The sequence below is a fragment of the Eumetopias jubatus genome, unplaced genomic scaffold (genome assembly GCF_037043125.1).
Source record: "Eumetopias jubatus isolate StellerSeaLion01/CBP00866 unplaced genomic scaffold, mEumJub1_p1.0 scaffold_9, whole genome shotgun sequence".
In the NCBI taxonomy this organism is placed as follows: domain Eukaryota; kingdom Metazoa; phylum Chordata; class Mammalia; order Carnivora; family Otariidae; genus Eumetopias; species Eumetopias jubatus.
Window position 1 is genome coordinate 86,686,956 of NW_028274815.1, and position 27,572 is coordinate 86,714,527.

A 27,572-nucleotide genomic window follows, 5' to 3' on the forward strand; every position below is an offset into this window, starting at 1 on the left:
ACCATGTTTCTCAGTACTTAGAACTGAAGGCACTTAGGAAATGTCTGTTAAATAAATAAATGATTTGAAAAGGCAAAATCTGCTTTTTTATCTTGCAAAGCTGCAATTGAGCTTCCACTGCCATGTATTTCCCATATTCTCAGGAGAGTGGATGGATGAAGAGGCGCGTATTGAAGACAAAATAGGAATGGGTGTCTGGGAAGGTACATTCTGGAGCAGAAATTCACAAGTGGCGTCATCATTAGATAAGATGCAGGAGTTCAAAGGGCTCAGCAAATGAGGAAATGTCTCCACAGAAGCAGACTCAATACATCAGCAGTTGTTATTTTCAACTGGTACCTTCTGTCACGAAGAATAGCTGCTCTGCCAGGTCAGAATTATTTTGGCCACCTTCAAGGTCATTGTACTTTCCCAGATCTGGCACTGAATCTAGAGGCTGGTAAATCTGGCTTCTTAAAGTGGATTAGGTGGGCCCCACAGAGAGCTCTGTGTCCTGGCTGTATTCCCAATTCTTACAGCCTAAAGCCCTGGGGATGTTTCTCTGAGGACAGCCACCTCTTTTGTCCCTATTTGGATTTGAGTCTAGCCCCCTGGACCTTAGCCTTGTGCACTACTTTATATACTCTCATTGCCCACATCTGCTCTGCTACAACTGCGAGCTTTTTCTCACCATCATAAGGGTATTCTGGTAGGGAAGACATAAATTAACCTGTGGCCAGAGTCCAGAATCAGAAATTGACTTATATATAACTGTCAAAAACAAAATCAAGAATGAATGAATGAATGAGTTTCTGTTGAAAAGCACTTGAGTAATGATATGAAATTCCATCTCTGTTTTCTGTCAGTTCCTTAAAATTGCTTAAATTCATAACCCTTCCATGTAAAAATGGGAGTTACATTGAAAGACTTTCTAAACCTTATCCAGAAAATCAGTGAGCTAATTATTTGAACCAGATGAAAGAACTGTCCATGCAGACCCTACTCCCTTGTCCTAATTTCTGTTTGAATTCCATCAACCTCTTATCTCAAACAAGGTGATTGGATGCAGTTACTGCTTATACAGAGAACAAAGCAAAGAAGTAGTGACAAAAATTTGAAAGTTCATTTCCAAACCCATCATAAGAAAATGGGGAGTGGTCTAAAAATTTTACCTAGAGAGAGATGACCAGTAATTACAGAATACTCTTACTTATTCTATCAGTTACTAGATTTTCATATTCCATTGTTCAATAGACTGGCATAGTAGAGTATGGAAAAAAAAGAAAATGACCAGAGGGGCTTGTGGCTTTGTGACTTGTGACTCTTCTCTCTCTTTTTCCATACACTCACAGATGTATATAGATACACACAGATATCTATATCTATCAATATATCTATATATCTAGATATATAAATAGAGCTATCGATGTGTAATTATATCCATGGATATATAAATAATCTAGGCATTAAATATAGATATCTAGGGATAGATGATAGATAGATAGATAGATAGATAGATAGATAGATAGATAGATAGATTATAGATAGATGATAGATAGATAGATGAGAGATGATAGATAGATAGTAGATAATTTTAAACTTATACAGTAGATTTTTTGTAACGCTGAAATAGGATATTTTGGTGGGCAAGCAACCCAGTTAGCTCTACAAGGAAAACTATCTTGTCTGGCTTGTGTGATAACTTCATTGTTGTTTTGGACAACTCTTAGGAGCCTTTCATTTTAACCCCATTTTTAAGTGGAAGGGACATGAATTTAAAATGACTTTGGAAACCTTCCCAAAATATCTTCAGAGAACCCCCTCACCAGGGCAGCCGGAACCATCCTCCACCCAAGGCCCATGGGAGGCAGTGGGAGAGGCCCTCTACTCAGTAAGAGATGTAAGAAACCATTTCAGGCAAAGTCTGGGAAGACAACTCTCGCCCCTTCCTCTCTGTTGGACTTCCAGCTGCTCCATCTGAAAACACGATGCGCTGAGACCCTCCCAGCCTCTCCATTCCCGGCTTCCAACTAGAATCCTGGGAAAACAGAATGCGAAATGACCCTCGGGAACACGCCCTCCTTCCCGGAGGAGGGAGAGGGAGTGGCCGATACCCGGCCAGCACCGCCAGGGCGCGGGATACCGCCCAGGCTCTGCCCCAGTCCCTCAGCCACCTCCTTCCGCACCCCCCACACCCACCCAGCGCGCGAGGGCACTGTCCCCAGCACCCGCCTCAGCACCACTTTGCTCTGACGTCCGCCTCTCCAGCTCTGACGATCGCCCCCGTCGGCCACCCTTATAAAGGGGACTTTTGCCAATACTGGGATCGATCGCCACCTAGCCCGAGTCGAGAGCCCTCCGCCCCAGCTCACACACCTGTCAGCTCCGCGCGCGCCCAGGTTCTGGGAGACCGGGGATTGGAACCCCGCCGCCTGGCCCTACCCCTCTCCCCTCGGCACCCCTGACCCTCCCCCGCCCTCCGCACCCTTGGAGCCCCCAACCCCCACGGGGCCTGGGCTGTGGTCCCGGGAGGAGCCCCAGACCGCGGAGCGCTTCCCCGCGCGGCGACCACTCCAGGTAGGAACAGAGCGGTCATCCGGGGCGCCTCGGAGTCCGCTCCCCCTGGGACACGGTGGCCGCCCCATCGGCGTTTTTAGGTAGAAGGGACGCGGCTTTTTCGCCTCTCGGTGGGGATGCGCGGGCGGGCCCACTGTCTGGCACCCATGGCTCTCGAGGTGTATCGGCGGGAAAGTCGGGGCGCTGGAGAGGGCCGCGGGGCCGCGGGAAGGATAGCAGGGAGCTGGGGAGCCGCCAGGCTGGGTCGGGGAAAGAAAGAACTTCCCAGCTCCGGTGTTCACAAAAGCGGAGCGCATCCAGCCTGCCCGCGCTTCTTTCGCTTCCCCTGAATCCGAGGGAGGCTAGTTCTTTCGCCCACGGTCTCATCACCCACCTGCGGACACAAATACTTGTATTTCCCCCAGAAACCTGCTTGTGTGAACGCGAGTGCATGAAATAGCCATAGTCACGAGGGCTGAAAAATAACAGAGAACAAAAATTCCAGAAAGTGCAGGCGTTAAAACTTGACATCTGTCTCTTAAGAGTTCTGTTTTTACTACCTTTGACGCCCTCATATTTTTAGGCAATGTATTTTTAAGTCGTTTTCTTGCATATACCATTAAAAGGGTGGGGGAGAGATGAAAAAAGCAAAGAACAATGGATGAGGAAGAAGAGCTGCCCAAGAGGGTGCACCCTTTAAACAATGTAACATCTTTAGTTGCTACAGTAACTCGGACCACAGGCACTTGTTGAAAATTGGAATTGATGTGTTTTTGAAACTGATTTTCCTAAAGTATTTTTCCCCCAGATATTTGCATGTCACATTTCTTCTGGAACCATTCCCTGAAATTGTTTGAAAGGAGAGATAGAGGAATGAATGAATGAATGTAAGACTGTTAGAATTCTCAGAGTACCCTTTAGTCACTGAATAATGTAAGTTAGTTCCAAAAGCCAAGTACATAATCTTTGTAAATGATTTCTTGACCAAGTTACAAGGTTAATTTTAAATTGTAAGAATTTATTAAACACAAAAAATGACGGTGGTTACATTTGTTAAGCAGCATTTTCTATTTTTTTTCTTTTTCTTGAAAGCTCAAAACAATATTAAACTGTTAAATAGTAATTAGAATAAAATAGTGGGCATGTGTTCACAACTGGTAGTGTCATGTAATTTCAATGTGCTTTGTCTGTAAGCGACACAGGATCTCTCATGAGCCAGCTGGTTTATTCCCAGCTGCCTATGCATGCTTGGCTGGTTTATAATGTATTACTGTATTTTCTTCAGAAATCTTAATGAAGTAGCTAGCTGTGGAAGAATCTGGACCCCTAAATAAAAATGGCTTTCCAAGTGGAAGGACTGATAGCTATCATCGTGTTCTACCTTCTAATATTGCTGGTTGGAATATGGGCTGCCTGGAGAACCAAAAACAGTGGCAGCTCAGAAGAACGCAGCGAGGCCATCATAGTTGGTGGCCGAGACATTGGTCTGCTGGTGGGTGGATTTACCATGACAGGTAGGTTCTGATAACTCCGCTCTGTGCTGCCCACCCCTCCTTAGCTTCTCAGAGTGACAAAGCATACCTTAGTCTTTGTCCTTTGGGGATCCCTTATATTCACTGCTTATATATTCTAAAAATAATTTTACATTTATCTAAAACAAAAATAAAATGGTTTCAACTCAGTAGTACTTAAACAAAATGATTTTATAATAAATCGCTGGACAGAATATCAATGAAATGAATCTGGGCTATCTGGACAGTTCAGTGGGTGGGAACAGAGTAAAAACAAAGAGGTGGAGAAAAGTGTCTTAGTCTTACAAGTTATGTGATCAAGTCAGTGTCTCATGTTCACTAACACAGGCACAAAGTTGTGACTTTGGGTTGTCTTAAATGATGATGGTTTTCAACTAAATAAATCAGTTAGGGGCAACACAATTCCAAATTGATAGATGCCCTGTCTTGAAACCTAATTCTCCCATTTAATAAACTAATTAACTAATTCCCTCAGGGGAAGACAATCACATATTAGGAATCCACAGCACTGGAAACAAAACAAAACAAAACAAAACAATGATTTCCATGAACCTTGATATAAAAGGGGAAAAGCTAGGGCGTGTCCTAACAGGAATGCCTCAGCCAGCATCTGCAGCCCTCTCCCTCTCAAACCACCTTTGGACTCTGACGGTCTGATGCCCTGAGATGGCTCTGTTTAAGTGGTGACTTGTTTCTCTTTTATATTCTTCTTGGTTGTGGAAAATGTTTCTGAAAAACAACAATTTAAAATTATATCTTTAATATTCACTAACAACACACATTTCACTTCTGATTCTTACTAGGTTTTTAAACATTAGCAATATAATCCACACTAACTGGAACTCTGAGGGCCCACTGGAAAATATCCCATCAGAAATCATATCCAAATGATGCCCTATTTCATTCCTGACGTGCTATTCAAACAATTCATCTGTAAATGGAATAGTTTACCAAAGCAATCTGTGAAGACTACATCCCTGCTGGCCATCTGAAACCTACCATGTTCTAGAATAGTTTAGGGACTACAGGTTTTATTTTTCAGATATGCATATTTTATGTTCTTTAACTCTTTGTCAACTGTATATGGTTTCATATGATCTTCATGAAGCTCTTTATGTTTGTGCACCGTGAAAGGGCTCTGGGGTTAAGTAAGGACACAGAGTTATGTGGTTAACAAGGACAAGAATCAGCACCAAACCCATGTCTTCTGGCGGCAATGCCCTGAAGCCCCTGCAGGGTGCACTGCATGCAGACCTCCAGCTGAATTCACTTCCTTTCTTTATAAAGGCACTTCCTTTGTAAAGAGGTCCTTTCTTTTTTACCCTCTGTTGCTCAGTTTTTCCATAAACACATATATAGAGCAAATTGTATCATGCAAAATATTTTCTGTGATAGCTAATATACACAGTTAGATAAGTACAAAAACAGTAAGAATCATCCATAAGCCTACCACCTGCATGTATGTTTACTGAAATGTTGGTATACATTTTCAGATGTGGTTTCTCTTGTTATCCACCTATTGATGAACACCATACACAACTTTACATCTTCATTTTAATTGTTTATTATACCACAAACATTTCTTCTCTACCCTAAAGATCCAGATGCGATACTGGCATCTGAAGTGAATTAAAACATTGTGATTATATTCCCTTCAGGTTTTTCCTGTACAAAGAAAATGAGAAGAAAAACAAAAAACAGTGAAAGTTGATCTCCCTTAAGAAACTGTTGAAAAGAATAAATGAGCTGCTCTATATCAAAGTCTTTGTTCATTGTAAATATTGTTCATTATAATGTTCTATTACTCTAATGTTATATCTATTGTGTTCATAAAGATAATATTTCAGAATTTATTCTTTTATCATCTAGAATGATTTTTTCAATGTAATAGTCTATTAAAGTATATAGAAAAATTTGAATCATGATATTTCATATGAAGTGTCATGGTCTAGCTCATTTTTTAAAGATTTTTTTCAGTCTTTCAGAACTGAAAAGAATCTTGGTCAATATAATAATTCATTTAAAATCTGAACCATATTATCTAAACCTTGTCAGATTCATTAATTATATACATTTGACAAAGAATAAAGATTAAAAAATAAAAATGCATATAGTTTGAAAGAATTCTTGTTCTCACTGGTGAATCTGACATGAAATATACAGACATGAAGAGCAAATTCTGGCCTAAAAGGGATGAGACTGGTAAAAATAGGAGGACTTTAACATGATAAGTAACCAAGTCTTCACTTCTATATTATAATGTTGATATTCAGTCACCAAGTTTGTTTTGGACAAGGGAGAGGAGACCTGCACAGTGAAAAATGATCATTAATAAGCTTTGTGCTCATAAGACCATTTACTTTATGCAATGAAAACATTGCTTGCATGTTGTTCCAGTTGCCTAGCAGGAAAATCAGGTCTGCTTCTGCACCTGTGAGAATCATTTCTTCAAGTCCTAGTTAGACATCCAGTGGAGGGAGGAAACCCTATTTATTTTTTTATTTTTATTTTTATTTTTATTTATTTTTATTTTTTAAATTAACATATAATGTATTATTGGTTTCAGAGGTACAGGTCTGTGATTCATCAGTCTTCTATAATGCCCAGTTCTCATTACATCACATGCCCTCCTTAATGTCCATCACCCAGGTACCCCATCCCTCCAACCCTCTCCCCTCCAGCAACCCTCAGTTTGTTTCCTATGATTAAGAGTCTCTTATGGTTTGTCTCCCTCTCTAGTTTCATCTTGTTTTATTTTTTTCCTCTCTTCCCCTATGATCCTCTGTTTTGTTTCTTAAATTCCACATATGAATGAAATCATATGATACTTGTCTTTCTCTGATTGACTTATTTCGCTTAGCAGAATACCCTCTAGTTTCATCCACATCATTGCAAATGACAAGATTTCAATTTTTGATGGCTGTGTAATATTCCATTGTGTGTGTGTTTGTGTGTGTGTACCCTATCTTTTTATATTCATCTGTCGATGGACATCTGGGCTCTTTCCATAGTTTGGCTCTTGTGGACATTACTGCTATAAACATTGGGGTCCTTTGGATCACTACATTTGTATCTTTGGGGTAAATACCCAGTAGTGCAATTGCTGGGTCGTAGGGTAGCTCTATTTTCAACTTTTGGGGAACCTCATACTGTTTTCCATAGTGGCTGCACCAGCTTGCATTCCCACCAACAGGGTAAGAGGGTTCCCCTTTTTCTGCATCCTCGCCAACATCTATCATTTCCCAACCTGTTAATTTTAGCCATTCTGGCTGGTGTGAGGTGGTATCCCCATTGTAGTTTTAATTTGTATTTCCCTGATGCTGAGTGATGTTGAGTATTTTTTCATGTGTCTGTTGGCCATGTGGATGTCTTCTTTGGGGAATGTCTGTTCATGTCTTCTGCCCAGGGAAACCCTGTTTAAATTTTCTGGAAGGCTTAGAATGAGAGAAACAAGTAATAGCATTTGTTTTTTTGTTAACACCCATGTAAAAGCTCCCAAGCAGATTAGAGTGGCTGCTAAGTGTGTATTTGTCCACTTTAGGATTTTGTATATAAACTTTCCATTTAAATGTGTCTAAAATTCCTTTGCGGGGAAGTCTTTTCATGTTAACCTTTAAATAATAGTACTAACCCCACAACATTCTCTTCTTTGCTTTGTATTTGGATCAAAAGCCAGATAAATTTTGGCATGAATACAATAGGTGTCTACCTGTCTTTGATAGTTCCATGTACATATTTTTTATTTTACTTACATTCTGTGAGATTTCAAATAACTTTTCAGAGTCAAATTTCATTCCCAGCTGGATGATATAGCCTAGAATTCAGACTCATATCTGGTAAGCCAGGCTTTGTTCCTCATAATTTTATACAAATTCTACAAGAGATTTTAACATTTTGGCAATACTCTTGAAAGGATATAAACTATAAAGATTTAAGTGTTCCATTAACTTTAGCTTTTCAGGAATAATCAAATATGATATTGTCTTCTCACAGAAAATGGTAGAGTTTATAGATCCTTCTTGGCCCAGCCTTGTTTAACCAACATGTCTTTTCTTTTGTTCCTTGACCTCCTCCTTCAACTATTATGTTACAGATATTCTATTAAATAATACCTGAAGAAGATAATATTTCTTATTTTTCTCCATGAAATATCAAATATCTTACTAAAAGACCCAGATTAAAACAAAGAATACAAGTGGGTATGCAGTCAACATTTCAAATTTAAATTATTTCTTATGCCTAAGTGCATGTTGGGACTTGGGAAGAAGGAGGGAAAAGATAACTTATACTCACTTTAGGAAGTCTTGGAGCAAAAGTGTCATCTCTCCTTTAACATTTTAAGAAAGTAAGTAAGATGTTTAAGGTGTTTAAGAAGTGACCCTATTAATAAAAATAAAATTAAAAAAAAGCACATGCATCCACAACTGCACATGTGCATACTCCCCCTGCCACTCCCCTGCACCAGGAATATAATTGTGATCAATGTGAGAACATAAATACAGTTAAAACAGAAGGCCCTTAAAATAAAGAAACTTGACCTCATGTTATGGAGGCTGGAGCGTAAGTTATACTATTATTGAGAATAGAAATAGTCATACAATATTTTGTATATAATGTCAGACTTTGGGATATAACAATATTGTTTGAAAATATTGATGACTAAATAGACTCAGAAAAGACCCAGGGCAACACTGTCCAGAGAAATATGATGTGAACCATAAAGGGAATGTTAAATTTTCTACAAACCACTTTAAAGAACATTAAAAATTAAGGGAATAAATATAAATAATAGAATGTATTTAACTCAATACATTGAAAATGTTTTCATTTCACCAGGTAATTAATACAAAAAAAAATACTGAGACAGCTTACATTTACTTTTGCATACTCGGTCTTTGAAATCCAATGTGTATTTTACACTCAGAACATTTCAAACCAGAGTAGCCAAATTTCAAGTGCTCAATAGTCACAGGAGGCTAATGGCCACTGTGTTAAACTGAGCAGTATGCTAAGTATGGCCGTGTCTTTCCCTCACTGTTCATTCTATTTCAGCCACCTGGGTCGGAGGAGGTTACATCAATGGGACAGCTGAAGCAGTGTATGTACCAGACTATGGTCTAGCTTGGGCTCAGGCACCAATTGGATATTCTCTGAGTCTGATTTTAGGTAAGTGAAAGTTTAAACCTTAGTGACCCACTCAGTAAAGCATAAAGAACAGAAGTACAAACAACAAGTGCAATAACAAGTCAAACTGTGAATAACTATTGTAAAAAAAAAAAAAAAATGTTACCAGAAATCTCTCAAGTAGATGTTACCAGAAATCGGTAACACTAATGCTTAAGATTATTTGATCCCTTGATTATGGAGTATGATTTTTAAAAAATCCCTTGATCTATGGCAAGAGAATTATGAATTTCTTAACATATGTTTTTTTTTCTTTCAAAAATAGTATAGAGGTATCATTAACAATGAATCAACTTGAATTGTACCTGAATTTCTTTTTGTAAATCAAACTAAGAAAAGGTCAAGAATATTATATAACAGAGTTCCTTTTTTTTTTTTGCACTTAAAATACATTTATTGGATCTTGTGCTTAATCAGTATCTGAATGCTATGCTGGGTGATACAAAGTCATTTTAGTGAGTGCCACACTGGTCCATGTTTTTCAATCCACATGCCTTAGATACACCATTCAATGGCCCTTTGGCTGCATACAATGACAAATGTATTAAGAAGTTCATGTTTGGTTGCTAAATATGTCTTGGTTCTGTACTCACAGTATATTTCAGACTAGTTCTTCCACACATATCAGTGTCCTAAAAAAATTATTTCCCTTGAGAAATTATAGCATAGTAAAAAGTTGGCAAAACTATTATCTTATGAATTTTTTATTTTCTCATAAACACTTGTTTAATTTATTTTAGGTGGTTTGTTCTTTGCAAAGCCTATGCGTTCCAAGGGATATGTGACCATGTTAGACCCATTTCAGCAGATCTATGGAAAACGCATGGGTGGGCTCCTATTTATTCCTGCACTAATGGGAGAAATGTTTTGGGCTGCAGCCATTTTCTCTGCCTTAGGTAAGGACCTCTGCCTCTCTCTGGTTAACGGAACATCACATACCCAACTTTACTCCCTTAAGCCACAGGCCAGGCCGCCTGCAGCCTCCCTCACCTGGATGAATGCAACCATCTCCCCGCTTGTTGTTCAGCACTCCTCCTCTAGTCTACACATAGTACAGACTCATCCTTCTAAAATGCAAATCTGATCATGTCCCTTTACTGTTCCTTTCCAAACTTTTAAGTGCATAAAGCTTTTTATGACTTAAGCTCTGATTCCTCTCATCATCGCCCCTCCTCCTTCCTTTTTCCAGAACTCTAGACCTCACCTCCTCTCTTGCCTCCAACACTGTACAAGTCCAGATGCCCTCTACTTTGGACTCATTCCCCCCTGCCCTTTTGCACATCTGCCTAGCTAACCAGGAAATGTCCTTCAGTCTTCTCTTAGATGTCACTTACTCAGACCAGTAATCCTGACCTTTCTGGATGCCTTTCCTGTGGGCTTCCTTAGTCACCTGGAATTTTGTTTTCACTGGACTTGTCACTTTGTATGATATGTGCCTGTTTATCATGCCCAAATCCAACCTCACAAAAGGGATTATAAATTTCTTGAAGGCAGGACTTGTGCCTTGTAATCTTATCACGAATGAATGAATGAGTGAATGAGTGAATCCTCTCTACTTTCTTCAAAAGAAAAACAATATTACTTCTTTTCTCAATGTAATCCTAAAGTACTGGGTTCTACACATGTTTAAGGATCTAGAAAATGAACTGAGACTCCAGTAAATGCTAAGGACCACCTATCCTGGGCTCAATGATTCTCAGCCCACTTAATAAGGTTTAGAAAACGAGAGATTTCAGTGGGATGGTGGGAGATTTTCAGTCAGGTTTGATAACCTGCCTTTTGGTCAGGGGAAAATATAAACTATTTCACTGAGCGTTGAGTTCCTTCTTGAAGATCAACAGAGTTGGAAGTTCCACAACCTTCCTCAGTGAACTATGTCTGTTTGACATCAAGGTATCTATGTGTGTTTCTCTCCATCTGTTCTTAAAAATGAAGATAAAGGGCTTCAGTCTACAGCTAGACCCCAAGTAGTCAAAGCAAAAGTAAAATAAGATGAATGTCCTTCTGTGGTATTTATTCCAGACCACAAACTTGTCTTTTGGCTTCAGTATTATTATCATATCTAACCTCTGTAATATCAGATATTAGTTTATGTTACCTTTCACTCCTTTCCTTTTCAAACTCCCATATAATCTTTCCTTCTTGATCTCCATCTGTAAACTGAATGGATGATTTGATAGAGAGTTTGATAACTATAAAATGCTGTATAACTCAGTTGAAAATGTTGCACTTTTTTGGTGCAATATAATAATACTCCACAATTACCATTGCACTTATATCCTAATGAAATTATGTGTAAAAATACACCTCCCTTCCCACCTCGCTCTCATTAGCCAAGAAGCAAGCAATGGGTAGTTTATTTGTCATTGGTTTCAACACTAGAAAATGTTGATTTTAAGAACAAGCTGCCTGCTGAGATATTAAAAAAGGAGTGGGCTGAATAGCTAACAAAGTGTTCACTCTCATGGAATAAAGATCAATTTATATAACAGAGCCCTAAAGGGAGGATTGAATTAATAAACTAATATTTCTTTTTTTAAAAAAGATTTATTTATGTTAGAGACAGAGAGAGCATGAGCATGGGGAGGGGCAGAGGAAGAGAGAGAAAGAAGCAGACTCCCTGCTGAGTGCGGAGCCTGAAGTGGGACTCGAACTCAGGATCCTGAGATCATGATCTGAGCTGAAATCAAGACTCCGACGCTCAAACAACTGAGCCACACAGGTGTTCCAACTAATATTTCTAAAGTATTTTGGAAATATAAGCTTGAACTACACTCTGAACTTTGTTGCAATTAGTTGCTTTTGTATATGTGTGTGTCTATGTCTGTGTGTGTGACAATATATATGTAAAATATATGACAATATTTATGTAAAATATGTTGAGATATATATATATATATATATATCCCTCTCTACATAGATGCACACACATATCAAACAACGTGTATAGAATCATTGCTGCTATTGCTTGAAATATATGCTCTGGTAAACAGAATGTGTATTTTTAAATTAACACATATTTTCTTCAAAGATAATAGTTGGACATAATTCAAAATTAGAGTTTATTAGAAATGACTTGGAATGCTTAAGAATAGACAAATATAAGATCTATTACTACCTTCCTGTGAATGTGCTTAGTTCACCACTGAAACTGGGGAGAATTTTAAACTCTCTTCTTGGCATAAACAGACAACATCCTTCACATGCATTTTTTTAAGAAATACATATTTAGGGGTTCCTGGGTGGCTCAGTCAGTTAAGCATCCACCTCTTGATTTCAGCTCAGTTCATGGTCTCAGTGACATGGGATCAAGTCCTGCATCAGGCTCCACACTCAGCTCAGGGTCTGCTTAGGATTTCTCTCTTCCTGTCCTTCTGCCCCTCTCCCAACTCTAAATAAATAAATAAACTCCCATTCACTATAAATAAATAAATAAATAAATAAAATCTTAAAAAATGTATGTTTACACTTCTCACAACTCAAACTCAGTGAATTTTTATAACTTTATTTATAGTATATTTATTTTTATGGTTGCATGAATAAAGTAATATTTCATAGCAGATCTGGACGTATAACTTATTTTACTCACTACAAATGATGGAATTATTTAGAAAATATTTTAGGGGCACCTGGGTGGCTCAGTTGTTAAGCATCTGCCTTTGGCTCAGGTCATGATCCCAGGGTCCTGGGATCAAGCCCCACATCGGGCTCCCTGTTCCATGGGAAGCCCGCTTCTCCCTCTCCCACTCCCCCTGCTTGTATTCTCTTTCTCACTGTGTCTCTGTCTGTCAAATAAATAAATAAAATCTTTAAAAAAAAAGAAAATATTTTAGAGAAAAAATTGATCCTAATCTTAATAGTGATGGAAAAGTGGGTAACTTCTTTAAAACCACTGAGTTGCAACCAAGTGGTAGTATTTACCAGTATCCAAATCTTTAGAATCCTAGTTCAGTGATCTTTCTTCTATACAGTCTCCCTCCCTACCTTTTGGAGGTATAGAATTAATAAAATTTTAACTAATGGGTAGAAAATTAAACAGAAGTCCAAAGAGGCAGTACTTTTCATAATTCATGAGATATGACTTAGAAATGTTGTTATTAAAGAAGAAAACTAGGCCAAAAGAAGAATGGCAAAGAATTGTAACTAAAGTTTCAACATGAAGTAAATAATTGCAGGGAAAAAAAGCTTGTTAAATATCTATACAACAATAACTCAGTCAGTTATCCAAAGTCACTTATAAATAATTGAAATAATTGACCGCCTTCCCTTGCCTTCATCTTCCAATTCCATACCAGAATTTTCATCTTATTAGTTGGCTTTACTCAAGAAAATAATTTTGTTACCAAATCCAAAGCACTAAGAAAAAAAATCCTGAAAAAAATTTTATATTTTTATCTTAGATCTAAATATTTTATGCTGCTCTTTCAGAAAATGGATTTTCATCTGTGGTAGGTTGCATACACAGTTAGCATGCAACTGAGGAGCGGTGGCAGAACATAAGATTGCAATTAATGATATAAAAAAATCACAGATTTGTTCCATGTATGTTAAGATTCCTATAATTGCTGTGTTTAACAATATAAAATATATTACTTTTGAGAACAATGGGGAAAGGGTTTGTAAAGCAGCAAGTGAATTCTGAACTGGAAATCCAAGAACCATAATGGTCCAATTGTCCATTCCCTAACATTCTCATTGGAAATATAGACACCAACAAACAAAACAAACGAAGTCATAACATAAGAAAAACATAAATTTTATTTCTAAGGCAGGTTTAAAACTCTGATAAAGAAAATTACTTAAAAAGATGGTGTTGAAATCTAGGGCCCTTCAACACATTGGTGTCTTAGCAGTGGGACTGGAATAAAATTTACCAATTTTACTATTTTCTTCAACAAAATTATCTTAAACCTTGGTACTTTATACCATCTGTCATCTAAAAAAAGTTAACAAGGAGGCACCTGGGTGGCTCAGTTGGTTAAGTGTCTGACTCTTGGTTTCGGCTCAGGTCCTGATCTCATGAGTCATGAGATGGAAACTCAAGTTGCGCTCTGCACTCAGTGGGAGTCTGCTTGGATATTCTCTCCTTCTGCCCCTTCCCCTGCTTGCTCTCTATTTCTCTCTCTCAAAAATAAATAAATCAATCTTTAAAAGAATAAAAATAAATTTAAAAAGCTAGCAGAGGTCAAAGTTAATGCAAAATGGAAAATGGGTGATTGTGCTTATCTCAAGGATTTGAGTAAATATAATGCATATAGCTAGTAAAAATTATTGCAAGTTCTTATAGTAGTATTAAATTTAGTATATTTCATGGAATTCTGAAGTCATGTCATGAATTTTGGGCGTTGCACATAAACAAGTTACCAAAGCATCAATTTCATAAAGAAAGAATATTTTTAAACATATGTGTATTTATATGCATAAGTATATATATGTATATACATATGCAAATTATAGAGATTTTAAGATTTTAATATGAAAACTTACATTAACTGTTATCATCCAATATATTTCGCATGACACAGGGAAATACCTGCTGTCACTGATCATTCAATATATCCTTGCACAGAAAATGGAATCCATTTGAGTACCTTGACAACAGCATTCTCTTGTCCGCTTTCTTCAGGAGCCACCATCAGCGTGATCATTAACGTCAACGTGCAAGCTTCGGTCATCGTCTCTGCACTGATCGCCACTCTGTACACGCTGGTGGGTGGTCTCTATTCTGTGGCCTACACCGATGTAGTTCAGCTTTTCTGCATCTTCATAGGCCTGGTAAGTGGAGCCATTCACAGACTTTCTTTGTTCTTTTACTTTCCTCTCCTTCTTTCTAAAATGTAATGTGGTATTTTATATGAACTCAGCAAAAATTAATAGAAATGTTATTTTCCATCATGAGTAATACATAGTAAGTCATGTACCATTTGAAATTTTAGATTTCTCAGTGAATTAATTGGACAAAAAAATGTAATCATTTTGTTAGATTTTGACAGAAAATATGCCCTCAGTTTAATTCTTAGAAAGGTCTAGGGCTTCCTTTCCTTCATGCCTATGTTTGATGGAAACTTACGTGTGCTCTTCCTTGAGTTTGAAGGCAACACACTTTACTCAGAGTTAAAATGTAACTGAGCAGGGAGTCTGAGGTGGGGCTCGATTCAAGGACCCAAGGATTATGACTTGAGCCAAAGACAGATGCTTAACCTACTGAGCCACCCAGGTACCCGCTGCACTGGTCTCTTAACCTTCCCCTGTAATTATTTTAAGTGATCCATAAGACTTCTCATAAGACAGAAATTATCACATTTGAAAAACTGCAGGTTTCAATATCAATCATCACTATTCGGGGCCTAAAAACAAAGAAAAGGTTTAATTATATAAGATACTAGAGATATTTATTATATATTGCTTATAAATCCTAAACTAAATTAGGTAATATATGTGTGTTTTATTCAGTAAAAGGTACTGTATAATTATGAGACATATTATTTGTATTACATTAAAAGTGCTTTTGTGTATTATGAACACATTTTAGTCAACATTGAGCCTTTGCAAACTCAACATCTTAAAATGTGAAGACTGTATTATTATACATATAATAATATCCAACACCTAAGACATATCCAAGAAAATGGTGTGAGTACTCCGTGCTGGGCACTGTAGTGGGTTCATACACATGTATGTTATCTCAGCTGTGTAGCCTATAGGACCAGTGCCCTTGGAGAAGGGCCACAGAGAGAAGCAGCTAAGGCTGCACATCATGACTCCCTTCCCATGGATAATTAAAGCACCCTGAGCCTCCTCTTTTTTCCTTCTTTTTCTCAGAATGAAACGCTCTTCACTCTATTTTAATGCTTACACTAGACATTTAGGAATGAAAAATGAAGTCGAAGCTCATACTCATTTTTGTTTTGTTTTTTATTTTCTAGTATCTGTAATAATGGGAGGAGCATTTTAAAAGAACTGACTACAACTAAAATTACAGTTTAGCCATAAATTTACATATGCTAGCAATGATCACAACATTTCCTCTTTTTCCCTTAGCATCTATGTGCATTTCATGGAATCTCATTCACTAGTATCCTAGTTGAATTCGAGTCATTTTAATTTGCTTAATTACTCCTACTTTCTTATTTTTAAATTGTCAAAAGCAAGTGGGCAGTGCTGAAATTCAGAATTCTGCTTAGTATCACCATAAACTTCCAGAAATAAATCTCTGTTCAGAACTTGGAGGCAAGTTTGGTTTGGCAATGACAGATCTCTTAGCTGATGCACTTGGTATACCAAGAAAGACAATGCTAAGGGATGAAGTTATTTATTGATGATATATGTAATTTCTCATTGCTTTTCATGAGATCAGAACTTAAAATACACAGGAGCATAAATCAAGCATGCAAGTATAAAGATGATAGGACAAATATATGTGGGGATAGATGTTAGAGTGGTTTTCTACTAAAAATGTAACTAAACTAATGAGGAATCGAGTTGTCTTGGTTACTAGTTAAGAGCCTATTGACTTGACTGAGTAAAAGGCCAAGCTTGGTTTGTTTTCCAAGCTTCAAATGGCTATACATGCATACATAATTAATGAATCAATTCACACCTTAAATGATCTCCTCTCAAATTCTCCAATTCTGTTGATTTTATCACCATCCTTGGAGCTCCACAATTGTAAATTTGAGGTTCATCTGTTTATTTTCTTTCTCTAACCTCTTCCTACTGTTAATCTAAGGGCTGCTCAGTCTCCCTTCAGAACCCTTTTCGGTACCAATGTCTTTCCATTTCTAGTATCATGGCTCTATTTAAGGCCTTTATCTGGGTCATATCAGTGCACCTACTGCTTTTCCTAATTCCTCCTTCTCCTAAGCTCACTGTTCACATCTATAATATTAAAATGCAGAAGAAATCTACTAAAATCTTTTTACAACTCAGAAGAAATGCCTCTAGCTTCCAGTTGCCCACAAAACAAAATATAAACCCCTTAGCTTGCAATTCAAATTTCTTGCCATATATTTATGTTTATCTCTCCGATTTCCCTAAGCCACTCCCATGCCAGCACACCTTGTCATGCAAAAGATCTGTGTGCACACCCTGTATGTTTTTCTCCTGTTTGCCTTGTTCCACCTAGAAGGCCTCCCTATTCTCTTCCTTCTTTTATTAGCACTGGGCTTGCCCTTGAAGTTTTGTCTCACCCACCAAGTTCTCAGTCAGATCTTTCCTCGTCAGTTTAATAAATGGACATCTTTCTCTAATTCAAGGAAAACATTAAAAGTTTATATATCGATATAATGTTCTCAAATTCAATGTTTTCTTCCCAAAGTATGGCTGACTGCCCCTATAATTGATATGACATGGTATAATTAAGCACAGGCATGGATAATGTGTTCTTCTAACTTTTGTAAATCAGTATTTCATGGTGTCCCACAGAGAACGTGATTCCAGGTTCTTCTCTGTCTGAACAAGAAGAACAACCAACTATGTGGTCTATGAGAAAGTAAACACATGGTTAAAACTTGTGTATATGAGACAGGCAAAAGCCATAGCTTAACTCTGTCATGTCCCTCTCTGGTTGCAGTGGATCAGTGTCCCTTTCGCCCTGTCGCATTCTGCAGTTACTGACATTGGGTACACTGCTCTGCATGCCAGATACCAAAAGCCTTGGCTGGGGACCATTGAATCATTTGAAGTCTATACTTGGCTTGATAGTTTTCTGCTGTTGGTAAGTAATGCCCTTACCTGGGGAAGGCAATCTCATTTTTCCTAAAATCAAGTGCATTTTTCAGATTTAAGGTTTATATGTAAATATCACCTACTGGCTCATGTCTATTTCTGCACTGACTACTTCCTGTTGGAAGGATGGAGCCACTTACTATGGTAGCTGACTAGTGTCAAAGTGGAGAGAGAGTGAAGCCTTAAAGGGAGAATGTCTACAGGGTGATGTATGGTGTATCCACATTTCTATTGTGCTGTAAGTAAGGAATACCATGTCCTACCCCCAGGGACTTCCCCAGTCTGAGGCCAAGCCATCTAAAAGTTTTAATTTGTATTTTGGATTAAGGCATTAAAACCAGGTTCTTCTGAAATAAGTAACCCATTCAGTTTCTAATTACTGAGTAAGTAAATTATTGCCAAAAGCCCTTTAGTGCAGACAGAAGTTGGGAAAGGAGGTGTCATTCAGGAAAGATGCCAAGAAAAAAGAGCTGGGAAGACAGAGACAGCTTAGGAACTTGCAGACATCGGGGTGAAGGTGTCGGTAGTGAGACGTGGGGCACAGAAGAAATAAAGGTTTTCTTTTGGAAAACCAAAAGAACCTGCCAGATTTTGTGATTTTGCTAACTGGAGGGGTTACTTACAAAAGTAAAACACTGTATTTAATTTCAAAATAAGAAATAGATTAACGTTTATATAAAAATTAAGGGGAAATTATTTTTGTTTCCTTTTTTGAGGGTTCACAATATTTTATGATTTCACTTTGTATTTGTGGCACTTTGCTAAATTTCAGCACTAAAAGTAGATGTGTCTGTCCCAGTAGAGAAATTCCTGGTAAGAAGGCAGGAAAACATGCAAACAAGTTGTTTCCAGGGGTGGGGGGGAGGGCTTCTTTCCCAAGGATTGTTAAGAAATGTATTGGCTGACATTTTTCTAGAATGGCTTATAATTATGAATTGAATGGAGAAAGGGGTTAAATATTATAAGTATGTGAAATTATATCTGCATGGCAGTTACGTTTATGATTATAAGGAGGAGATTATGGCACTCAGAGAAGATAGGCAGTCTTTTGATAATCACACCATTGTGTGAATGAGGGATTGAAATAAAGCATCAAGACCCTAAAATCATTTCTCCTACACTACACTTTAGTCCTCAGATTTATTAATCTTCAAGATAAGGCATTATATCCAATGACTGCTAAAGTTTCTTCCATCCCCCCAAAATTATATGACTAAGTCATATTCATTCTTCAAAATGTAGCATAAGTGGTAGTGAAATGATAGATGTTGAATGAACGAATGAGTGAAATGTAGAAGTATGCCTCGAAATGTTTCACCAGGGGTCTCTGATCTTCCAACTGTCTCTCTCAACTTCTACTTGTCATAAGTGACTTGTGGAGTCCTGCTCTGGATACCTTCCACCTTCCACGGATCTCCCAGCCCCACCCTGAACCTGCTCGCTGACAGCATTCCTCAGCTGGCCTATTGTGGTGGCCCTTCACAGTCTCCATGTGGCAGCCCACCCGCATCTCACTTGTCCAAACCCTTCTTCCACCTTGCCATCAGGCCTTCTGTTTGTCCGCGGAGGTCAGATTTTACCTTACTTACAAAGCTCTGATGACTTAAATGTCCAGAGAGATTGGCATGTAAATTACGGTGTATCAATTCATACAGGCATTGAATATTAATGAATATTCATTAACATAGAAAATGTTAATGATATTCTGACAGTCCTGACTTATAATGGTTTGACTTAACAGGTTTTCAACTTTGCAGTGGGGAGAAGGCAATAGCAGTCAGTAGAAACCCTAGTTTGAATTTTGGTCTTTTCCCAGGTTAGCAATAGATGGTATGATCCTCTCTCATTGTGCTGGGCAGCGGCAGCAAGCCACAGCTCTTAGTCAGCCATGAGGGTGAACAACGGATACACTGACAAACATTCTGTACCCATACACCATGCTGCTTCTCATTTTCAGTATAGTGTTCAATAAATTATATAAGATATTCAACACTTCATTATAAAGTAGGCTTTATGTCAGATGATTTGCCCAACTATAGGCTAATGTCAGTGTTCTGACCATGTTTAAAGTAAGCTAGATTGAGCTATGATGTTCACTAGGTTAGGTGTATTAAATGCATTTTTGATTTTGACTTCAGATATTTTCAACTCATGATGGGTTTATTGGTATGTAACCTCATCGTAAGTCAAGGAAGATCTGTATTGATTAACAGGTTGCAAACCAAAGGAAAAGTTTTGGAAGAATACAGACTTGACACATGGATTATGAATTTTAGAATTTCTTCTTTTACTTTTTTTTTACTTTTGAACATGTATAGCTTTTATACAGAAGAGATTATCCTGGAATCAATATGTAAAAAGCACGCTGATTAACACAGAGGTGAGAGTGATAAACAAGACATCCCAGAATTTAGAGCTCAGTGAGAGACAGGAAATTAAAGAAATAACTTCAGTACATTGTAATATGGAAGATTCATTCACCAGTTCACTCATTCATATGATAAATATTTATTGAACACCGACTGTATGCAAGTCAGAGAACCATGGCAGTAATCATGGGTGGAAGGTATTCCCCAGACTCCTCTTTAGCCACTCCCACACACCCTAACCTTTAATTAAGCCAAAGACACAGTGGTCTCAGAGCTGTTTCATTGCTCTTTTTTCTTTCTTCCTTTTTCACACTGAATTCTCTGCCAGGGGCTCTCTTCTCTCTCCATCTCTATATAGTGACACCCTCTCAATGCTTTGGAACTGACTCCATGCAATTCTGTAGGTTTTCCTGATTACCATGCAGTTATCCTTTGTCCCACTTTCCCTCCTCCCTCTGTTACTCCTGAATAATTAATTTTCTCATTTTTCTTCCCATACATACCTCCTTATAGCAGGCTACAAATTACATTATAGTTCGCTGTCTCCAAAATGCTTATGAATGCATATCCTCAATAAGAATTTTAAGCACACTCCCAATGTAGATATATGTAGTCATGAATTACTTATACATAGTGTACTAATACATTACATAATCATTTAATAAAAAGAATGTAACATATAAGTATGAGGTAAAAAAGAGTATAAATAGAAATTCTAATGTTTTATTTGATGCTATTGTCTATATTGTCTTGAGCACTCTGCACACTCCACTTTGGAAAACAGTGTGTTGCACTGACTCTCCGATATGAACAGGTTGCTCCAGAGCAAGAAACCATTCCCCTCACTACCATCCTATTACCTGGTTCAGAAATATTTATTGGGTTTTATTGATTCAAATTAAAATTCCTCCTTTCAGAATCTTAATTTTTTGAGACAATTTTGTGATGGTTAAAACCTCCAGATGAAAACAGATTGAAGGCTTCTGGATAGTTGTAATGCAGTTTGAAGTAGGTAAATTAAAAAATAGAAAATGTTGGGCTACGTAATGATGAAGAAAAAAAACTTGAGAAAATTCTGCACAGTTGAAGACGTGACAATGACATGATTGCAGTTGAGATGTTTGTCATGTAGGACTCTTTATGGTACATCAGAACTATCCATATGACTATTGTGAATGTGACTGTAAAAAAAAAATCTTATTTAAAAATACCGAATAGATGTTGTTTGCCTCCAATTCATTCTGAGTCCCTGTTGTTCCCATGCAGATGCTGGGTGGAATCCCATGGCAAGCCTACTTCCAGCGGGTCCTCTCTTCATCCTCAGCCACCTATGCTCAAGTGTTGTCTTTCTTGGCAGCTTTTGGGTGCCTGGTGATGGCTCTACCAGCCATACTCATTGGGGCCATTGGAGCATCAACAGGTATATCTCTTGCCGCTTCACTGAGGCTTCACTGAAGTGACTAATTACCACCCACTGCCCTCCCTCCCCCACTTGCCCTCTTACCCCACTTAGTTAATTGTTTCTCATCGTATTCATATAGACTTTTATTATAGCATTCAAACAATTGTATTATAGCCCAGTGCCTCCAAACAGTTTTTGACTGCTCTCACCACTAATAAAATATATGTGAGCATACCCCCCATGGTGATATACTTAAGAATTGTGTATATGTAATCCTGTCAGCAGTGATTCTCAGTCAAGGTGCACATTGACATCATCTGGGGAGGAGAAGAGATGCTTTAAAAAAAACCTATTTCTATCCTACCCTACAGGGATTTTATTTTAATGATCTAAGATGGATCCAGAGACCAGTGTTTTTTAAAGCCCCTTGGTTGGTCAAAGTTGGCCTGAGTTGAAAGCGACTGGCTTAGAAATTTAACTGACACCTAAGGACCACTTTGAACTGGAGATTCCTGCTTTACATTTTTAATAGTTTGTTAATTAAAAATTTTCTTTCTTGGAGAAATAAATCAATAAGTGTGCAGGTAAAGGTAAACTTAAGGTACTGAGACTTAGAGAATAACTTACTCAAAATTGGTAAAAAGAGCGTAATGAGATGCTTGTCTCCTAGTTAGCCTCTATCTAAGACATTTTTAAAATCTCACCCTTAATTTAATTGAAATTGTTAATTTTCCTGAAATTTACATATCTATGCTATATAGCTTCCAAGAGCATTCATGAAAATACATCACACTAACCCAAATTCAAAGAATTCCTATAGGTAGAAATCATTAAAACAGACTAAAGAAGTTTACCTTTCACTCCACTGTGTTTTGTAAAGATGGTACAGGTGATACACCCATAGCTATTTTGATTTTCAATTAGTAGAGCTACTTTTTGGATTATGTAACTTTTACAAGAGCAGCCATGGTTCATATTCATATTCACATTCTCCATTCCAGTTGTTCATCCATAGCATAAACAAGCACTTAAAAAGATGACTGACAAAGGTGATTGTGTGCCTTTGAATAAAAGATAGCATTTCTGTCACAATCAAAAAACAGATCTGGCTGTGTACTCATGCTTGTGCATGTGTGTGGGTGTTCATGTGTGTGTGTTTGTGTGTGTGTGTGTGTGTGTGCGCGTGTGTGTTGTAGGACAGCAGACTGAAAAAGCCAATGTAAATTCTATTTTTTTCTCGGATTAGGTACACATTCTTGGTTGTTATTTCTGGTACCATAACATCTCAATGAATGCTATAAAATTGGCTTCAACAAAGCATATCTTTGAACAACTGTAGCGGAAAATGGGGGAAGAAAAAAGTGATAGGATCCAAGGGAAACCATTCCTATTTGGTCCTGGAATTATGCCATAGAAGTTGAGCAAATAAAAAAGGAGCTATACTAATGTACATTTAAAGATTCCATTGTATTCTTCAGTACATGATAGTATAACTAAACAGTAAAGAACTATATATTCAAAGATAAACTTATTTTTTCATTTGTTTTCACCATGATTTTCTCCATCTTGCATGGTGCACAAGGTATTTTTGTACCTTTTACAATAAAGCCTTATTAGACATTTTCTAAATAATAAGAAAAAAACAGATTAGTACAATGCAGAATTTCATCTGTAAAAAAATCAATTCAAAGATATAATTTCTTCTATTAATTCTAGAGTTCAGCAGACCAACTCATCATAAAATCTAAATAATCTTATAGCCTATTTTACTAGTGGCTTATCTCAGATTCTGTTGAAGAAGAATAATATTAATGTTGGTGAGTCTTAGACCACTAATGGACAGGTTTGTATAAATCAAAACATACAGATTTTTGGTTGCATTTAAAACATTAATGGAAAATTTTGGAAAATAATGCTGACAGTGTTTAATTGATCATGCAATTCCTTCAATTATGATAAAAAGACAAACTTTCTGAAATAAAAAAATACAGTGTCTTATTTTCTTCATAGTATCAATATCAGATATAATTTCTAAGTTTCAAATTTTAAAACTTCAAAGCACATTTGCCTATTTTTTTCAAAAAACCATTTATATATTTGAAGAAACTGCATGTTGCTTACTTGGCTTTGTGGTTTTAAAAAACATTTTCAGACACTTACATATATTACTTATTGTATGAAAATGTGTGGTTGTATAATTTATGAATGTAGTTTTTCTATCAGCTTCACAGTGTTATTTTGTGAGATAAAAAAATTGATAATACTCTGTAATGAAATTTTACTCCAAAGGTTAATCTATTGCACTAACTATAATTTGGTGAATTCCCAGATTTGTCTGAATATTATCATCATTCAGACTTATGCAATCAGAATCTTTCAGTATACTCTGCATTGTAAAGGCATGCCTGAGAGATCCCAGTGTTCATTAAGGTCTGCGAACCACTGAATTAATCCAATGATGATTCTTCTTTTTATTTCTTGCTTTAACAAAATCAAGCACTTGCCATTCTCTGCCCATTTCTTCCTTATCTTCACAACTGTCAAACTGGTTCATTGCTTTTAACAGCCTGGCCCACACACTTAGCCAGAGATGTGCTGCAGACAGTTGCCTGTGGATCTTTGGTGCCCGTGCCCTCCTGCTTCCTTGAGACTCTTTTTATCTTTTATGTTTTGAGTCCTTTTAACAACGTCCAAAATCCTCCTGAAGTGCAGGCTCATACCTGAACTTTCTATTCGATAAAGCAAGGACTTTCCTTTACGTATCATGCCTCCTGTTTCCAGGAGGTAGAATCCAATCCAAGAAGGAATTTAGTTGGGAAAAATAATGTTTGGAGCTCCAAAACCAAGTTTATATACAAGAAGAGGATGGGTGAGAATTTCTCCACTATTGTCTATACATTAATGCATGTATGACTGAGGACTGAGGACTGAAACAGTGTCCTCTCACATCTCCAACTGGTTGAAGACATACTCTTTTCTATGATTCTGTACAATTTGATGTCATAATTACAGAATAGAAATAGGTAATAGATAGGTAGGTAAGTAGATAGATGATTGATGATTGATAGGCAGATAGATGATAGAAGATAGATAGATAGATAATAGGTCTTATGAATAAGGCTAAGTGTAACCAAAACCCATTAGAAGCCAGAATTGTATATAAGACAATGGACTTCCCACCTACTCAGACCAACATACCTAGTTAGATTTCTAGACCGAATTATAGACTTCTCCCTTAATTAGACTTATTCATACATTCTGAATTTATTTCAAAAGCTCCTAGTAAATAGGATGAGCCCCAGATGGATAAAGAACATATGGTTCTTTGGTTGTGTTTATATGTGTCTTTTCTATTCAACAGACTGGAACCAGACTTCATATGGGCCTCTAGGTCCCAAGGACAAAAACGAAGCAGACATGATCTTACCCATTGTTCTGAAGTACCTCTGTCCTGTGTACATTTCTTTCTTTGGTCTTGGTGCAGTTTCTGCTGCTGTTATGTCATCAGCAGATTCTTCGATCTTGTCAGCAAGTTCCATGTTTGCCCGGAACATCTACCAGCTTTCATTCAGACAAAATGTAAGAGTGGTTTTTCCAAACGTAATGTTGTTGTTGTTGTTGTCGTCATTGTATTTACTGTGTCTGTAGTATTACATCTTTATTAATATCCTATATTAAAATTGGACTCTAGTTTGATTAAGCACACAGGGTTAAATAATGCTGAATTTTGTTTAAGCAGTACATAAACATTTTTAATGCATGTTATCATTTATGTTGGTATGGAAGGGACCAAATCAACACTAGCATTTTTCGAGAGGTACAGTCATATTGCTATAATTTACATTTCTTGTCTTTCTAATGAAAGAGTCATGAAACCTAAAACATCGAAAAACTTTGAGTTTAATCAAATATGGTAAGAAACTTGAAGCAGAGCATAGTGAGTAAGTTATTTCCTGGGCATTTGTGTAGCATCTGTCCCACTCTTCACTTGAACTCCCAAGTCTATATTGGTAAGAAAATTGCTTTTCAGTGTGATTGACCTTATTGAATCAAGTAGGTGCAGAACGGCACCTGTGTCGTTGTGTCATTGAGGAGCCAATAGCCCCTATTCACCTTCTTCCTTCACTAAGGTTTTGTCTTTCTCTAGTTTTTCTAGGTCATAGTGAACAAAGTGGTCCCACTTGTTTTTAAGGTGGATAGACTTAAAGATGGTAAGACTCCCAGGAGAAAGCAAGCAAGGGTGGACCATATCTCCTCACAGCCACATAGGAATTATTCCTTAATTGTCCTTAATTCCTTATGTAAATTATGTGAAATCCTTTCTTGCATTATTTTTCCCCTATGAAAGCATGTTAGTTCATCTCACCTCTCCTGTGCACGTTCAGGGAAAGGTGTAGCTGCCTGTGCTTCTGCACGTGGCACACAGAAACCTCCCCCAAAGGCCCACCAGGGTGGCCACCTAGATGGCTTGCTCCCTACGATGTGGTTTAGGCGATTTTGGCCACATTGAACTATATGAACCAGGGGAATTTTTTACACCAGCTTTAAAGCACAGAGATACATCTCATTCTTCACCTAAATGATCCAGTGCACTATGTGAAAAGCTGTTACTGTGGCAATTTCTTGCAGGCATCAGACAAGGAAATCATCTGGGTCATGCGAATCACTGTATTTGTGTTTGGAGCTTCTGCTACAGCCATGGCCTTACTAACGAAGACCGTGTATGGGCTCTGGTACCTCAGCTCAGACCTCGTTTACATCATCATCTTCCCCCAGCTGCTTTGTGTGCTCTTCGTCAAGGGAACCAACACATATGGGGCTGTGACAGGTTATGTGTCTGGCCTTTTCCTGAGAATAACCGGCGGGGAGCCATATCTGTACCTACAGCCCTTGATCTTTTACCCTGGTTATTACTCTGATAAGAATGGCATATATAATCAGAGATTCCCATTTAAAACCCTTGCCATGGTTACCTCATTCTTATCCAACATTTGCATCTCCTATCTAGCCAAATACCTATTTGAAAGTGGAACCTTGCCGCCCAAATTAGATGTGTTTGATGCTGTTGTCGCAAGGCACAGTGAAGAAAACATGGATAAGACAATTCTGGTCAAAAATGAAAACATTAAGTTGGATGAACTTGCACCTGTGAAGCCCCGACAGAGCATAACTCTCAGCACCACTTTCACCAATAAGGAGGCCTTCGTTGACATTGACTCTAGCCCAGAAGGCTCTGGGATTGAAGATAACTCATAATGACCCCATCCAAATAAAATATTGCTTTCACAAACAGAGCACTACAGCAGGCTAGTCTGGGTTGCAGCATATAAAAAATATACTTTAAAAACAAACAGCATTCAGGAAGACAAAAATCCATATAAAAGTGCAATTGCAAAAATGCAAGCCAAGCTAGAAGGAAGCATCTGTGAAAGCAACAGCTTGCTTTCTCATCGATATTTCTCATCCTCATTTGATCCTGACTCTAGTTAGTTTTGTTAAGTATTCAAAATTGAGTTAAGACCTGCTCAAAGAACAGAGGGCCAAACAGAGTATTTATTCTGAAAAAAAGAAGTAGATACAAAACGAAAGAGCCAAGGAAATTAGGTGGACTTGATCCAGACCTTGTCTGCTAATGCACTAGTGGGTCTAGTTTACTGTCACAGTGAAGTCACGAGAGGAACTTGCCATCACTCCAATGAATGGTGCAACAAACTAACCACTGATTGTCCTGATGTGATGATTAATCCCTTCTTTCATGTTCTTAACTAGAACATTTGCTGAATATGCAATTCGTTTCTCTTTTTGTAGTGGCACGTATTATTC

General features: G+C 37.6%; 1 protein-coding gene across 1 annotated transcript; it reads left to right on the top strand.

Moving 5' to 3' along the window:
- Positions 1 to 3,779: 3,779 nt before the first annotated feature.
- Positions 3,780 to 27,005, top strand: SLC5A7 (solute carrier family 5 member 7). Its single transcript, XM_028091259.2, has 8 exons — positions 3,780 to 4,049; positions 9,120 to 9,233; positions 9,992 to 10,147; positions 14,878 to 15,026; positions 17,824 to 17,967; positions 21,614 to 21,767; positions 25,111 to 25,328; positions 26,379 to 27,005. Exons 1-8 carry the CDS (start codon positions 3,872 to 3,874, stop codon positions 27,003 to 27,005), a joined length of 1,740 nt encoding a protein of 579 aa, XP_027947060.1. The 5' UTR covers positions 3,780 to 3,871.
- Positions 27,006 to 27,572: the final 567 nt, after the last annotated feature.